The following is a 15,004-nucleotide window of genomic DNA, read 5'->3' as shown; positions in this document are numbered from 1 at the left end:
ATTTTCAGAAAAACACACATTCACTGGATGATGTCATCAGTGATGTCATCAGTGATGTCATTTGAGATGTCATCAGTGATGTCATGAGTGATGTCAGTGACCATGTCATGAGTGATGTAATATGTGACGTCATCAGTAGTGCATTGCGGGCGCGCAAGTTATAGTTAGCTGAACTAACTATAACGGGGGAATTTCATTGGTTTTTTACGAGTGAAATGTCCAGCTAACTATAACATGTGTGAAACCTTTGGTTTTTTCATTGAATATAGATATAGATAGATATAGATAGATATATATAAAACACATAAAATAGTACCACTAACCTGTAATGTTGTTAAAGTCCAGGTCAAGTCAATTGTGCCATTGTCTTTATTACATTCACCATTTCGGTCATCTAAATTTTGCTGTCGAATTCAAATGGGTTCACTTTGCTAGTCAGCTCAAAGATCAATTGACTTTATGAAGCCAGACTCCAGATTAATTCAGTGGCCCCAATTACTTCCAGTCAAATTCCAGGTCAGTCCTTTGGCACCAATTACTTTACTAGAGTCTCATTACAAGTAACCTCAGTGATGCTATTGACTTCACTGTGTTCACAATTCTGTTCCATTCAGTGGTCATCTGTATTTAATTTAGTCAGTTTTGGTCAAGTCAAAGGTCCCATAGGTCAGTATGTAAAAATCTACATGTTTCCACCCTCTCTGCACACCGGCATGAGCACATCAGTAACTTGCCAAAAGCCATCAAGAACATCGCCAGCTGGATCAGTGCATGAGCTGACACCCTGGCTGCCCTCAAGCGCAGCCTAATGGTAGAAGCAGACCACTGACCAGCTGGTACACAGAGGAACTCAGACTTACAAAACACCACTGAAAGCAAATGGAGAGCAATCCAAGACACCACAGCTAAAGATATTTTCAAATCCACCCTAAGATGCTACCTTCAGCAGATACGGAACACCAAGCACACAGCTCTTACAGTTCGCATTGACGCTGGCACGAACAGCAGCGAAGAACTCTTCACCATCAATTCATTTCACTATGCGACTTGATGCTTCCAACAAGATTACCCCTTTGCAAGACCGTTGCAACAAGCTCTCAAAATTTTTCTTTTAGAAAATCACCTCCATATAAGCAAACTGCAACCCTCAACCACACCACTTCGCTGTTGCAACTCAACTTCTCATCATGGCAAAGAATGAACCATGGCCTTGTGGCCTCCCATCATTGCTATCAAAAACACTGCTACCATGAAGAGCATCCCCTCTGTCTCTCCCTCATGCCTTCAAAGAAAGACTCATACCTATCAGCAAAGCACTAACACCCACCTTCAATGACATCATTGACTCAACCACATTCCTGGACATCTGGAAATACGCTTCCAACCTGCCCCTAATCCAGAAACAATCCAATGACCCAGCAACACACTCCAACTACAGATCCATCTCCCTCCAACCATACTTTGCAAAGGTCTTAGAGAAACTAATCAACTACCAACTCATAGACCACCTCAAGAACCACCAGCTCCTCGATACCACGCATTCCAGATTCAGCCCCAACCTTAGCACAGAAATGACATTTAATGACAAAGATGACATTTGCATGATCCTTGACAGAGGAGACGTGACTGTCCTCATTCTCCTGGAACTCTCAGCATCATTTGATGCAGTCTTACAACCCATCCTCCTCCGGTGCCTACACAAGAATGGCATCCAAGTGCCTGCTCTCCACTGCATCTTCTTAACAGACAAAAGGTGTCAGCTGGGCACCATACTTCTCTGAAATCTGCAAATACCTCTGTCGAGTGCTTCAAGGCTAATCACTCACCTCACCTTCTTTAACTCCTACATGATTCCTCTGGCCAACATCCTCCTCTCCACGCAACTCAGTCTCACACGTGGAAGAGACCCCCCAACATAGTAAACAAGTGCACTGCCTACATTAATGAAGTCTCTAACTAAATGAAATCCAACTGTCTTAAGCTCAACACTGACAAGACAGAAATAGTGATCTTCGGAAAGAACACCTTGCCATGAGACTCCAAGTGGTGGCCAGCCTAAATCAAGCCCCTAGCCAGCGTCCACAACAGGAGCCATAGAATCCACATTGACAGGTAAACCGAACATGACTGCATATGTCAACTGTCACTGCACCCTGCTTCCACACACTGAAGATGCCGAGGAAGATCTTCAAAAGGTTCTCAAGCAACAGCAGAAAAAACACCATTAACACCCTAGAAACTAACAAATTGCACTACAGGAACACACACTGCATTGGAATCACCAATTAACTCACCAGAAGACCACACACCACCCAGAACTCAGCAGCCAGACTCCTCCTCAACCTCCCACATAGAACTTACTTCACACCACACCTCAGGGAGTTCCGCTGGACCCTGATACACAAATGTGCTTATTTCAAACTCCTTACGCAGATTCAAGGCACAACAACTTGGGCCCAATCTACCTGAACACTCATATTATCTTCAACCTACCACCCAGACCCCACTGCTTCATAGGACTCCTCTTCGCACACATCCCACGCAGAACCAGATCAGGAGGACAGGTGTTCTGACATCGCTCCCTAAAACATGGAACAACCTCGACTGCACATCAGAGCCTCCTCTTTGCCTCTTCTTGAATTCTGTAAGAAGCAGAAGACCTGGCTTTTCAATGAATCCTGGGCAGGGCTAGAAACATAAACCTGCCCATTACCAGGTACCCTTGTGGGTGATAGTGTACTTTAAAAATGCACATGACATAACATTTTTGCCAATTTTAGTTTGCGGACATCATATGGTTTAATCATGTGCTTTATAAATATCATTAGATGGCAATATATAAATACATTTCATTTATTTCTTGAAGTATTTGCCCATACACTTTGACCTTAGTGAATTATCAATCCATTCATCCATTTTCTGTCTAATTCTCACCTACTTATCCAGAACCACATACAAAAACTTGTTAATAAACATAAAAAAGCCGGACCAATTTGCTTTCTCAATATTAGTTTTCCTCATTTTTGCTGTGTTGAGTTTTGGTGAAGTCAGAAATAGCACTGTCATTTTTAGGGTAAATGAGATGTTGTGTACTGGGAAATAATATTTGCAAAAGGCAATGAAATTTTAGTGGAAATGATAAATTTGCATTGATTAAAAAAAACAAAAAAAAACAGATCTTGCAAAAGAGTAAAATTGCCACTACTATTCAATCCTGTTAATCCAAAAGCCGCACATTCTTTCATCCTGTTGCCTAACACTTAGAGTAATATTGAAGTCTGAATGTAGACAATTGCCCACGGAATGTCGTCTTTTCTGTGCTTTTTTCCAGGAAGGCTTTGCCTTAACACATGAAACCCTATACCTTGCTGTTAAGATACTAGACCACTATCTCTGCAACCATCTCTGCTTGAGAATAGAATTGCAGCTGCTTGGAATCACTTCTGTACTAATCGCTGCTAAATTTGTGGTACAGTTTTTATCACTTTTATGTTTCTTGAATGAAGTATAGCCATCCAATTGACAGATTTGCTCTAGGAATATCTTTAAAATGTATTGAATGGACTATTGTTTGTTGTTGACAATGCTCCCTTTGAAAAATCCTCTTCCAAGTTACTCTTGGCTGACGTTTTGCTTAATGGTAATTGATTAAAAAGAATTGGAGTTGTATTATAACATGTGATCCTATACAGAGAAGCTTTTTGTCAGATGCTCTTGTGAACCATCTAATGTGCAATCGTCCTTTCCGTCTTTGCCATCAACCACCTAGTCCTAAGCTTTGTTTGCAAGTAATCACATTCAATGCAGTCAAATAAGAGACAGACACGCGTACTCTTGAGTTTAAGCAAAAACCCCTGCTTGAACCTATTGCAGCTAGTCTTTTTTTTATGCTGTTGTCAAACCCAAACTCTAAATCACTTGAAATGGTCGAAACGTGAATTACACATTTTTGTTTACAAAAAATAAATAAGGGGGGGTGGGGTAAAAATAAAGGCAAACTGGTCTGGTGAGGTGAAGTAGGATAGGGTGTTTCTAATGTAAAGACATTGGTAGAATCCCCCTTAACACTGTTTCATTGGATGGGTCCCTAAATATAGCTGTTCAGCTGCTAGTACGATTTATTATAAAGGCCACCACACTGCAGCTTTAGCGTCTTAGAGTACATGCTGCATTCTGTGATGGCCATGGAAATACTTCCATGATCACTTTGGCATGTGACAATCTCAGGGGGGATGATATATGCTTTCTGCACTTCGGCTACCCATCTGTTGAATTTGAAATGCATTGCTGCACATGATGACAGTGTACAGCACTCATTTGAAGTAGGCACCGTGATATGCACTGCCTCCACCTTTTAAGATCCATTCACAGTATGCACTACGACTGACAAGTTGCTTCTCAACACCATCTAGTATGAGCAATTTAGACTTCCATTAGTAACAATGCACCTTATTCTCTGAAGCAGTATCCACACAGTCTGTGTGGAACTGTAGACGGGTAATGGTGTGACACTGGTATAATAGTAAAGGTTACTCCTTTCTGTTTTTTTAAATGCTTACGAAATTACATTTATTGGGCTGTGTATGTGTGTGCTTCTAAAGTTCAGACCTAGCTAGAGAGCAACAGAGATCTGAACCTGGAGAAGTCCAAGATCATGATTTAGGATCCATTTCAAGAAAGGGTTCTAAAATCTATGGAAAACCTATTGAAGCATTCACTACAAGATTATCCCAATTATTTTCCTTACCTAAAACTGGTATGGTTCAGGTTGGAAAAAGAAAGTTCATGTTACAGAGAATGGGCACTTGCATGAAATAGAAAAATGCCCACAAGTTGAGATTTTCAAAAAGGGGAGTCCAAACCCAAGTATTCTAATTTGAATAGTGATCCTGGGAAGATATAATGCATGCACTTGTTATAGAAAGCAGGGCTTGCTTTTTAAAACACGAAAAGGGCCATAAAGCCATGTTTGGCTAGAACCTGTCAGTGATTAGTAATCAAGAAAATGAGTGTAGCTGAGGTATAGTGATGCCTGCATAGGTCAAAAATGATTTTTGATGCAGCTTACTGAGAATGATGCTAGCAGTTCTAGTCTCTAAAATTAACTGAACCCTAATTGTGTGAGGATCAAAGTGCCTGCTTCGTATTCTTGGTGTATAGGCACATATCTCCCTGTTTTAAAAACATATTGATCCAAATGGACCTTAATCATTGTCCCAAAAGTAAATGTCAACCGTTTACCCATTGGTACCTTTGTTCAAGCCATGTCAAACACTTTTAGTGAAACAGTGTCTGCCAAGAATCATTAACGTGCTAGGATCATGTTCAAGACTCTCTAGTAGATTCTTGGTCATGGATCCATTTGCACTAGAAGAAAGTGCCCTGATTTCTGCTGATAAGCAGCATGCCTTTTGGTACAGTACAGTAGGAGGTCAGACCTGGCATCCCTTCCTTATCTGTTTCCTCCTCTATTACTTTCTCTTAGATCTATTCAATCGATAGAAAAGGTGAATTGACAAGAAATGAGGAAGAAGCTGACAAGAAATTTGAAAGAAGTGTGACTAGTGACTGTTTCGTAACACATCTCATAAGATATTGGCATTTTATCATATTGAAATAGTGGTAGGCTAGGCTGGAGAACAGTTTGGATTAGTGTCTGAAATGGTTGAAATCTTTACTAGTGCGAATAGACAGTTTGTCTGTAAATTGATATGGTACAGAGACAAACCTAGTAGCAGGTTTGAAAAAGATAAAAGTATGTCCTAAATAGAAAGATATGGAGATATTCTGGATCTAAGGTTTACTCCCAGACATTTAACAACCTCCACAGGAGGTAGAGAAAAGCTTGGAGCAGTTTGGCTGCAAGCCCAATTAATGGTAATGGGCAAGGATCATACGAGATACTAGGTTTTAGAGCAGTCAGTCACCAAAATGTCCCTAGTAGAAATGTGCAAAGGGTGTGGAGTGTGTGTTGGTGCCAAGATCATGCGCCATATTGTCAGGTGGGTATTTGGCTTCAATTCTGCTCCTCGGTTGATATCTTATCAATCAAGTAGTTGTTTGAAGAGGTTCCAGAAGTCTTAGGGTGACTCAGCAGTAGACCTCAATGCTTCCGAAAGTTCATTCACAGTATGCAAGATTACATTTTGGCCATTAGAGGTGATAGCACTTTTTTCAGAGTAATAGCTTGATTTCATTTTGTATTTGGAGTGTAATCATTTATAGCTTTTATAATATTAGTTTTGGGGCATTATAATATCCTTGCCTCCAGAAAAGTTCCATGTGGCACACAATGTAAAGTTAATGCTGATTTTCTGTATAGGGGGAACCATGCTCCTAAGAGCAAAGTGTTGTTGTGCTGAAGGATATTCACTATACCAAAAGGTACATTGTTCTAATTTTCTTAATAATCTTGATTCACTTTGAGTATTTATATGGCAAGTACCCAAATATTTTTTTCATGTAGGTAAAGGTAACATTCAGAATGGATAACTTCAATGTAGGTAGAAACTCAAGTTACTGGTGCATTTAATCTAACCTGTTTTTGGTAAATTGCCAGTTGCATAGCCTCACTTATGGGTAATACCAAATGTTTAATGACTGTGTACTTTTTAAAGTGTATTAAAGTGGTTTTGGTATGCTCACAATTCTGCCAAGCACTCGCAGGAACCCCTCTCTGCTTTAAAAGCAGAAATCAGCAGGGTAAAGTGCAGATGACTTTGAAGCATCATATAATTTTTGGTTGGATGCCTCAATTGCTGTGTATTGTATAAGGTAGACTGTCTGCAAGAATTGCATAAGAAGTCTATTGTGATTTGCAAAAGCTTGGTTGTACCTTGTGGCCCCAGTTGAAAGTAGTGTTTTACCAGGACATTTCTGCAGAATCCTCATGGATGCCATCCTTCAAAGGCAACACTGTTGCATTAGGTGATGGGAGCTGGGGGGGAGGTGGTCTCGTGTGACATTTTAAATTCTTATTAGTTAATATTTTTTTAGAATGAGACATAGAGCGTCTTAAAAGTTTTGGAGTTTTTAAACCAATGTTAAATTCTGTTCATAGTTTACTTCCTGTAAACACATGGAGTATTGAGCATTCTGTTAAAATTAGTTGGCAATTTCTTTTTTTTTTTTAAATAACTTTCCTTTGATGTAATGGAGCCATATGCTTGTCCATTTCCTAAGGTCTCGGAAAACACAGTTGGCTGTATGATGGAAACTGAGGTAAACTGTATTGGTCACCTAGTAATATATTGATTTGATACGGTATACGAATTGGGTAGCTCCTTGCTATTCCATTATCTTTTGCATACATCTTAGAAAAGAGTACACCAAGCATACAAAGTGAGAGACCATCCCTTTTTCTCTAGTAGTACACCATCAATCTGGAGACAGACATTATTGGGCTTGCTTCAGATGGGTGTAGAAATTTTACAATCGGCATCTCCTGGACCTAAAACACATTTTAGTCAGTTTAATATCCTTGGTCAGTGCTTCCTAAATATTTTTGACATGCAAACCATTTTTAAAAAATGACAATCTTTTACGACCCACCTAGCTTTAATGGACATGAGGCGAGGGCAATTTAGTAATGTAATAACAGCAATTGCTTGTAAATGTTGCAACCTTGATCACGCACTGCGATATCTGATAATGGCAATAATATTGATCTGCTCATAAAAGTGCCAGATGGTGAACAGCACTGGAGTCTAAGGCTGGAACACTTTTCAGGGTGGGGTCCTGGCCGCTGGCACACATGGTCTAAAATCACAAGGCTTATGAAAAATATTGGTGTTGATACCAGTGATTTTAGCAAATTTGAGAAATCATATACATTTTTGTTAAAACTAGGCCCAGTGGTACATTTTGGACTCGGTATATATTTTTCAGTGTAAAATAGCGTGAACACGTTCCAAGGGCATAATAGCACTTTACATGAGCACCACAATACATTACACACGGTAAGATTAATTTTATCATAAGTACGGGAGATTAAGTTATTTGCCTGGAATCAAAGGAATTTTCACCATAGCCAGGCTTTGAACCTCGTTCCTCCAGATCCAAAGTCAGCAGCTCTGGCCACTAGGCCAAATCCATATTCCTTAGTTGATGTGTGAAAGTCACATATACTAGTAAGGTTTACATGATCCTGTTTAGTGGTCCCATTCTCTGTTGAAATGGCTATGTGCATTAAAACCGCTGCAGCAACAAATGCTAGACGTTTCACCCAGAGCCTTGTTTGGGAATACTTGAGAGGGTTTGTTTCAAGTCTGGGATTAGGAACATTCCCAATGGAACAGGGTTAAGGGGGATGGGTGTACCAGTTTGTTTGCATTTTAAACACCCTGAATACTTCACCGCACCAGACCAGATTTTAATTTTTTAATCTCCTTTTTATTTTTTTTAAATAAAAATGTGTAATGACCAGTTTGATCATTCCAAGTGATCAATAACATAGTTTGTGTTTCAGAACTGCATTTTTTTTTTAACTGCAATAAGGTCAAGTACAGGTTTTTTACTTTTGCGCTGGTGCACAAACAGAACTAATCATATTAAATATCACTTACGTATTGACTAGGACTTTCAAGAGTCCCAAAAACCAGCTTGCAACCTACCAGTGGGTCCCTAGCTGCAGTTTGGGAAATGCTGCCATAGGTGGTTTACCATGCTTTTTTTTAATCTGCTATGTTGAGAGCTTTAAATGTCTAATTCCTGAAACATGTTGTATGAAGGTCTGGCACAATATATAAAAAAATGAGTTTGGCAAAATATGGGAAAAATCTACTGAGGAAGAGCAGAAGAGGACAGAGCCTGCTGTCTGGAACCTGAAAAGAGCCCTGAAGGACTGGACCTGTTCTTTCATCTGCCCAAAACAAAGAAGTGTATGCCAAGTGTTATAAGGCTGACTCTTGTTCAAGCTTCAGTTTATTTATTTTATTTTATTTAGTGCATTTTTATAAACCGCGGATATTACCCAAAGGTGTCAGAGTGCTGTACAATAGAGCTAGTTAAGTTACAAGAGAAAAGTGGTACAGAATATAACATTACACAGACTAAAAATGAAGGGTACTCAAACACAAAATCCAACACAGCACACAGGGGAGAGGAATGTACAGGAAAAAATACAAATTTACAACGAAGACCGAACTTCCAAGAAGGGCCTGAGAATGAAGGGTACACAAACACAAAATCCAACACAGCACGCAGGGGTGAGGGATGCACAGCAAAAAATAAAAATTTACAATGAAGAGCGAACTTCCAAGAGGGGCCGGAGTATGAAAGTATTAGTTCTGAAAGTGTCTTTGGAAGAGAAGAGTTTTGAGTTCAGCTTTTAAGATCCGGGTAGAGGAGGTGGCACGGACCAATGGGGGAAGTGAGTTCCATATTCTCACCGCATTGCCTGAGAAGGATTGCGCCATCGTTCTTTCCCTTTTGAAGACGGGGGGCTCAAACAGAAGCTTTTCCGCATTACGAGAGGGTCGAGAGCCTCCGGACAATTTCAATTTATTTGCCAGGTAACGAGGGGAGGACTTGTGCAAGGCTTTGTGTTTGATGCAGGCAGTTTTGTAAATAGATCTTGCCTCAATCGGAAGCCATCGAAGAGAGGACAGGATAGGAGTGATGTGGTCGCTTTGTTTAGACCCTGAAATGAAGCGAGCTGCTGAATGGAGGATGGATTTGAGAGGGGAGAGGTGGGATTTGGGTAGGCCCGTCAGAAGAGAATTGCAATAATCCAGTCTTGAGAGAACCAGCGATTGTACCAAGGTTTTTAAGTCTTTCTCCGGGAAGAACCGACGGATCCCCCATAGAAGGCGCAACTGGTACCGTGCGTTCTTGGCAATAGAGTTGATGTGGGAGATTAAGTTGAGTCTTTTGTCAAGAATGATACCTAGAGATTTAGCGCTGTCGACAATGATGGGTTTGTTGTTGAGCACGTTCAGCTGATCCATCCACGATTGAACAGGAGGAGGTGAGAGAGAGGTCAAAAGGAGGAGGAATTCAGTTTTGGCGGGATTTAGAATGAGTTGGTGAGCTAACATCCAGTTGTGGATGGAGTTGAGAGTAGAGTCGAGTAAAGAGATCGTGTGCGGAAGACAACTTGAGGTAGATTTGAGTGTCATCCGCATAAAGATGGTAATGGATCCCAGATTTGCTTAGGAGGTTCCCTAAAGGTTCCCGGTAGAGATTAAACAGAGTGGGTGCCAGGATAGAACCTTGAGGGACACCTTGACCTACAGCCAATGGAGATGAAAGACTGTTTGCCATCTTAATCATTTGGGATCTGTCTGAGAGGAAAGAGGCAAACCATTTAAGCACTGTGCCATCCAATCATATTCTCTGTTGAAGAGTGTTGAGGAGGGTGCTATGATTAACAGTGTCAAAGGCTGCAGAGAGGTCTAGAAGAATCAGAAGACACGATTCCCCGGAGTCGAGTATATGCAAGGCATCATCAATCACTTGCAGCAGGGCTGTTTCAGTGCTGCAATTTTGGATGAAGCCAGATTGGAAAACATCGAGGAGATTATTGTCCATAATATGTAGGGAAAGTTGTTTCGCAACACATATTTCAGTGATTTTCGAAAGAAAAGGGAGGTTAGTGATAGGGTGGAAGTTGTTGAGGTCGGTTGCAACAGCGGAGGTTTTTTTTTTAGAAGAGGGGTAACCTGTCCTGATTTAAGGGCAACAGGGAGGGAGCCTTGACTGAGGAAGAGATTAACTAGCCCGGTCCAGTAAGAGAGAGTATGGGTGTAGAAATCGATGGCGATGATGCTAGGGATGGGTTCAGAAGAGTGGTTGGATGGTTTGGTTTCAAGGATGCATTTGAGGAGGTCATCTTCCGAGATAACGTCAAAGTATTGCCAGGTGACTAAGGATTTCCGCTCCCCAAAGGGGGTGGGGTGGGCGACTTGATCCACCAGTGCTTTGACCTTTTCATCAAAGAAAATGGCGAAATCTGCTGCTTTGTGGAGTCCTCGGGCATAGTAGTTAGAGGAGAACAGTTTGGGTTTTTGATGAGGTCAGAGTTTTTTGGGTCTGTTTTTGGCTGAGTCAAGGAGGGATCTGAAATGGGATGCTTTTTCATGGAAGATGTGGTTGTGTTATTTGGATCTTTCTGAACGTAGCAGAGAGAGATTGAAGGTAGGAGGAGATTTTCTCCAATGTTTCTCCAGGATTCTAAGGTTTTTCCTTTCATTGTAGAGAGCTTTATTGAACAGAGGTGCTGAGGGGGTGTATCTTTTCCTTTTGCTTTGGAGTGGAGCGACATTGTCGATTTCAACTGCTAGGACTGAGAGGCACTGAGTGGTGAGAGCATTGACATCCACGTTAGGGTCAAGTGTAGGAAGTGACCGCATAGCAGAGTCATGAAAAGTGTCAAAATCAATGTTTAGTCTTGCGGTACCAGGTGGTAGCTCTTTTAGGTTGGCCGAGAGTTATAACGTGCGAAAGATGAAAACGGAAGGGAACGAGGAAGTGGTCAGACCAGTCTACATGGATGGGGGGGGAGCAGTAGTCCGCAAGTCTGCTTTGGATATAACAAGATCCAGAATTGAGCCCTTGGAATGAGTGGTTTCAGAGCAATGTTGGAAGAGATCGTTGGCTGAGAGAAAGGTGGCAAGCTTGTTGGCAGCCGAGTCTTCCAAAGAGCCCCAATGGAGATTAAAGTCACCCAGGAAGATCTGTCTGTCACTTTGAGAAAATTGGTCACTGATGAAGTCAGTGAGTTCCTCCACAAAGGAAGAGCAGTTACCTGGCGGGTGGTAGATGGCATGGAATCTAAAGGGTGAGCCATGATGTATTTGAAGTTCTAGGGATAGGCATTCGAATGTACGGAAAAGGGTGGTAGGGAAGGCTTTCATTTGAAGAGAATTCCTGAAGATGATAGTGACACCGCCCCCAATTTTGTCTGATCTGTCATTTCTGAGGATAGAGTAGTCAGTGGGTACCAGATGATCAAACAAAGTATGAGAGGAGTCATTAAACCAGGTCTCAGTGAGGAAGAACATGTCAAGATTCTGGAGGGTGATAATGTCAGAAATTTCCAATTTATGTTTGATTGCAGATCTGCAGTTGTGGAGCAAGCAGTGCAGCTCTGACGCAACTGTTTTAGTGATGGGGTGTTAGGGCTGTTAAGGGAGATAGGGATAAGATTCTTGAATGAGGGTGCCCGGTAAGAGGGAGGCTGGTAGGTTCTGACAGAGGAGATGGTCTGAATAGTGCACTGTGTAGAATTAATGGGAGATGAAGGTAGAGGGGACGCTGGTGGTCTTGTAGCTGGCTAGTAAGTTGGAGATGTCTGTAGAGGGCAGACTGTGGTTTGCTTTATTGGGGCGCGGGACCATGGAACTCCTCGGGAGGGTATTGGGGAAGGAGGACATCTTGGCGCTTAAAAGTGAGATGGACGCTACAAGCTGGGAAATGGAAGAGATGAGCGAATCAAGTTTATTTTCTAGGGAGAGGAGAGCTGAGCACGGAGTGTTGGGTGGCTTGATGGATAAGGGTGGGAGTGCAGAGGGTGAGGGGGGGGACGGGTAGGGGAACTGCATAAGGGAGGTGGAGCAGAGGGTGATTGAGGACGGGGAGATATGGATGAGCGGGAAATGGGAGGGAGTGAGGGAGGACGGGGCAAGGTGGGGGAGGGGGAAAAGGGAGGAAGTGCAGGGGGAAAAGGGAGGAAGTGCAGAGGGAGAAGGAGGGAGGGGTGGGGGAATGAGTGGGGATTTGGGGAGCAAGGGTTGAAGGTGGGGAAAGATGGTGGGCGATAGGAGAGGATGATAAAACAGAGGTGGGAAGAGAAATATTTTTACTGGTGTTGAACAGAGGGGAAGAGTAGAGATCATAAATAGGAGGAGAAGGTTGAGGAGTCGGAAGGGGGTCAAATGAAGGCCTAAGGTGAGAAGAGAGGAGAAGAGGCTGAACAGGGAGGGGATGACAGGGGGTTAGATGAATGCCAAAGGTACGTGGAGAAGAGAGGAGAGGGTGCTGTACAAGGGGGGGAGGGAGGGGGATCCAAGGAAGGTCAGAAGTATGGGGAGAAAAGAGAGGAAGGTGTACTGTAAGTTATGAACGGTGATTGAAGGGGGACAGTTAACAGGTGGAGTGAGGGGGAGACAAGGAAGGAATTGTCGAGGAAGGAGACATGGTTAGGAAGCACAGGAAGAGGGAGGGGAGGTTGAAGAGAGAAGAGAGGTGGAAGAGAGAAGGGAGGTGGAAGAGAAGAATTAAGGGGATGGGGGACGGGGAAGAGCGGAAAGGGATGAGGTGAAAGGGGGAGGGGAGGTTGAAGAGAGAAGGGAGGTGGAAGAGAAGAATTAAGGGGATGGGGGATGGGGAAGAGCGGAAAGGGATGAGGTGAAAGGGGGAGGGAAGGGGGAAGGTAAGGAAAGTTGATCGGTAGACCAGGTTGTAAGACAGGTGGAATAATCAGGGGGGAGGTTGGTTGGATTAGGGGGGAGGAGAAAGCGTTAGAGAATCGGGCAGGTGCAGGGTGGGGAGAGGGAGTGGATGCCGGAGGCAAGGTAGAAGATCTAGGGGGAGGAACCAATTGGGAAGGGGGAGGGGTGGGAGGGGAGGGAGCAAAGGTAGGGGGGCACAAAGGGTAGTCCTGTGACTCCCGGGAACGCGGCCTGATCGAGTATCGGGGAGTCAGGGGGGAGAAAGGAGATGAGCTCAAAGGAGAATCCGGGGAAATCATAGTTGTATGGGTTGGACGAAGGGAGTGGAAGAGATGATCAAAGATAGAAAGACAGGAGTCTGTAGCTTGTATCATGACAATACCATTATTGTAAAGTGTAATGGTGAGAGAGCCATTAAAGCTAGTGCGGGGGGACATTTTTAGCCGCTGTCCATGCGGGATGGATGAGGAGGAGGAGACGTTGAAGGAATTGAAGCTGGTGGACCAGGAAGGGATATCGTGAGTGAAAAAAATTCAGTCATTTTTGAGTTTCCCTAGGCACCCATTATGGAATTGATCAACAAAGAGGGAATCAGGGAATTGTTCAATAGTGTTGTGCTTGAACCATTTTGCTGCTGGTTTGGTCAGATTGGGTGGGTAAATGACTTTGAAGCAGTTAACTCCCGACTTAATTCGAATGGAAGCCATAATAGGGAGAGGAGGGGCCACCAGGGTAGCGATAGCGCAAAGAAGAATAAGAAGAGGAGGGCGCATATTCTGGAAGTCAAGTGAGGATAATCCAATGAGATTGTGGACAGGAGGCGACTAGAAATGCACGGTCAGGGACTCTGGTCTAACTCCCCTCTAAACCATCATACCGGTGGGATAGAAGGCTAGGTTGTGTCCAGTGGCGGAGAGGGAGTGGGATCATAACGGGGCCAAAACCTACCACCCAGGGAATAGGACCTTCAAGTATGGAGGTCAGCATGGAAGTGGGAGTCCCCTAGAGGATCACAGTGATAGGTAGAGACATTGATCCTGACCTGGATTGAAACTCCGGGCGAAGGCAGCTCTTCGGGCAGGTATATGGCCGCCGTTGTAGCAGGACCAGAGGGGAGGTCATTCTGGTTAAGAAGAGACAAAGGCGGTTGGAGGGCAAGTAGAATCAGACCGATAAGGAGGAACTCTTGGCCACCCAAGGTGGGCCAGCTGGTGCAGTAACTCTTGGGCTCCCACGCTGCGGGGGCCCAGGGGTGTCTTTATGCGCCTCCAGTGTAAAGATCATGACGTGGGTGGCTGGCGCCTCCGGGCGCGAGCTTCGCTGGGGGATGCAGTCCCCAAACAGGAAAGTGCTGGTGCACCAATTCTCGGGCTCCGGTGCTGCGGGGGCCCAGGGGTGTCTTTATGCACCTCCGGCGTGAGGATCGTGCCACGGCTGGCGGGCGCCTAAGGGCGCGAGCGTCGCTGGGGGATGCAGTCTCCAAACAGGAAAGTGCTGGTGCGGCAATTCTCAGGCTTCCGCGCTGCAGGGGCCGAAGGGTGTCTTTGTGTTCCTCCGGCGGGAGGATCATGACGTGGCTGGCGGGCGCCTCCGGGCACCAGCGTAGCTGGGGA

At 43.7% G+C, this 15,004-nt stretch overlaps 1 protein-coding gene across 6 annotated transcripts in view; it reads left to right on the top strand.

The window, feature by feature from the left end:
• Positions 1-15,004, top strand: part of LOC146785762 (G2/mitotic-specific cyclin-B3-like) — a 276,524-nt gene that overhangs the window by 173,401 nt on the left and 88,119 nt on the right. For 4 of the 6 annotated variants that reach the window (XM_085635021.1, XM_085635020.1, XM_085635018.1 and 1 more), the window contains one exon: positions 3,332-3,469. The exons of the other annotated variants lie outside the window; for them this stretch is intronic. In XM_085635021.1, coding sequence (XP_085491147.1) covers positions 3,332-3,469 — 138 coding nt within the window. The remainder of the gene's footprint in view (positions 1-3,331; positions 3,470-15,004) is intronic. 6 annotated transcript variants of the gene reach the window in all.

Source organism: Triturus cristatus, chromosome 11 (assembly GCF_964204655.1).
Source record: "Triturus cristatus chromosome 11, aTriCri1.1, whole genome shotgun sequence".
Taxonomy (NCBI): Eukaryota; Metazoa; Chordata; class Amphibia; order Caudata; family Salamandridae; genus Triturus; species Triturus cristatus.
Note: the sequence above shows the minus strand (reverse complement) of the source record. Positions and strands in the feature narration are given on the sequence as shown.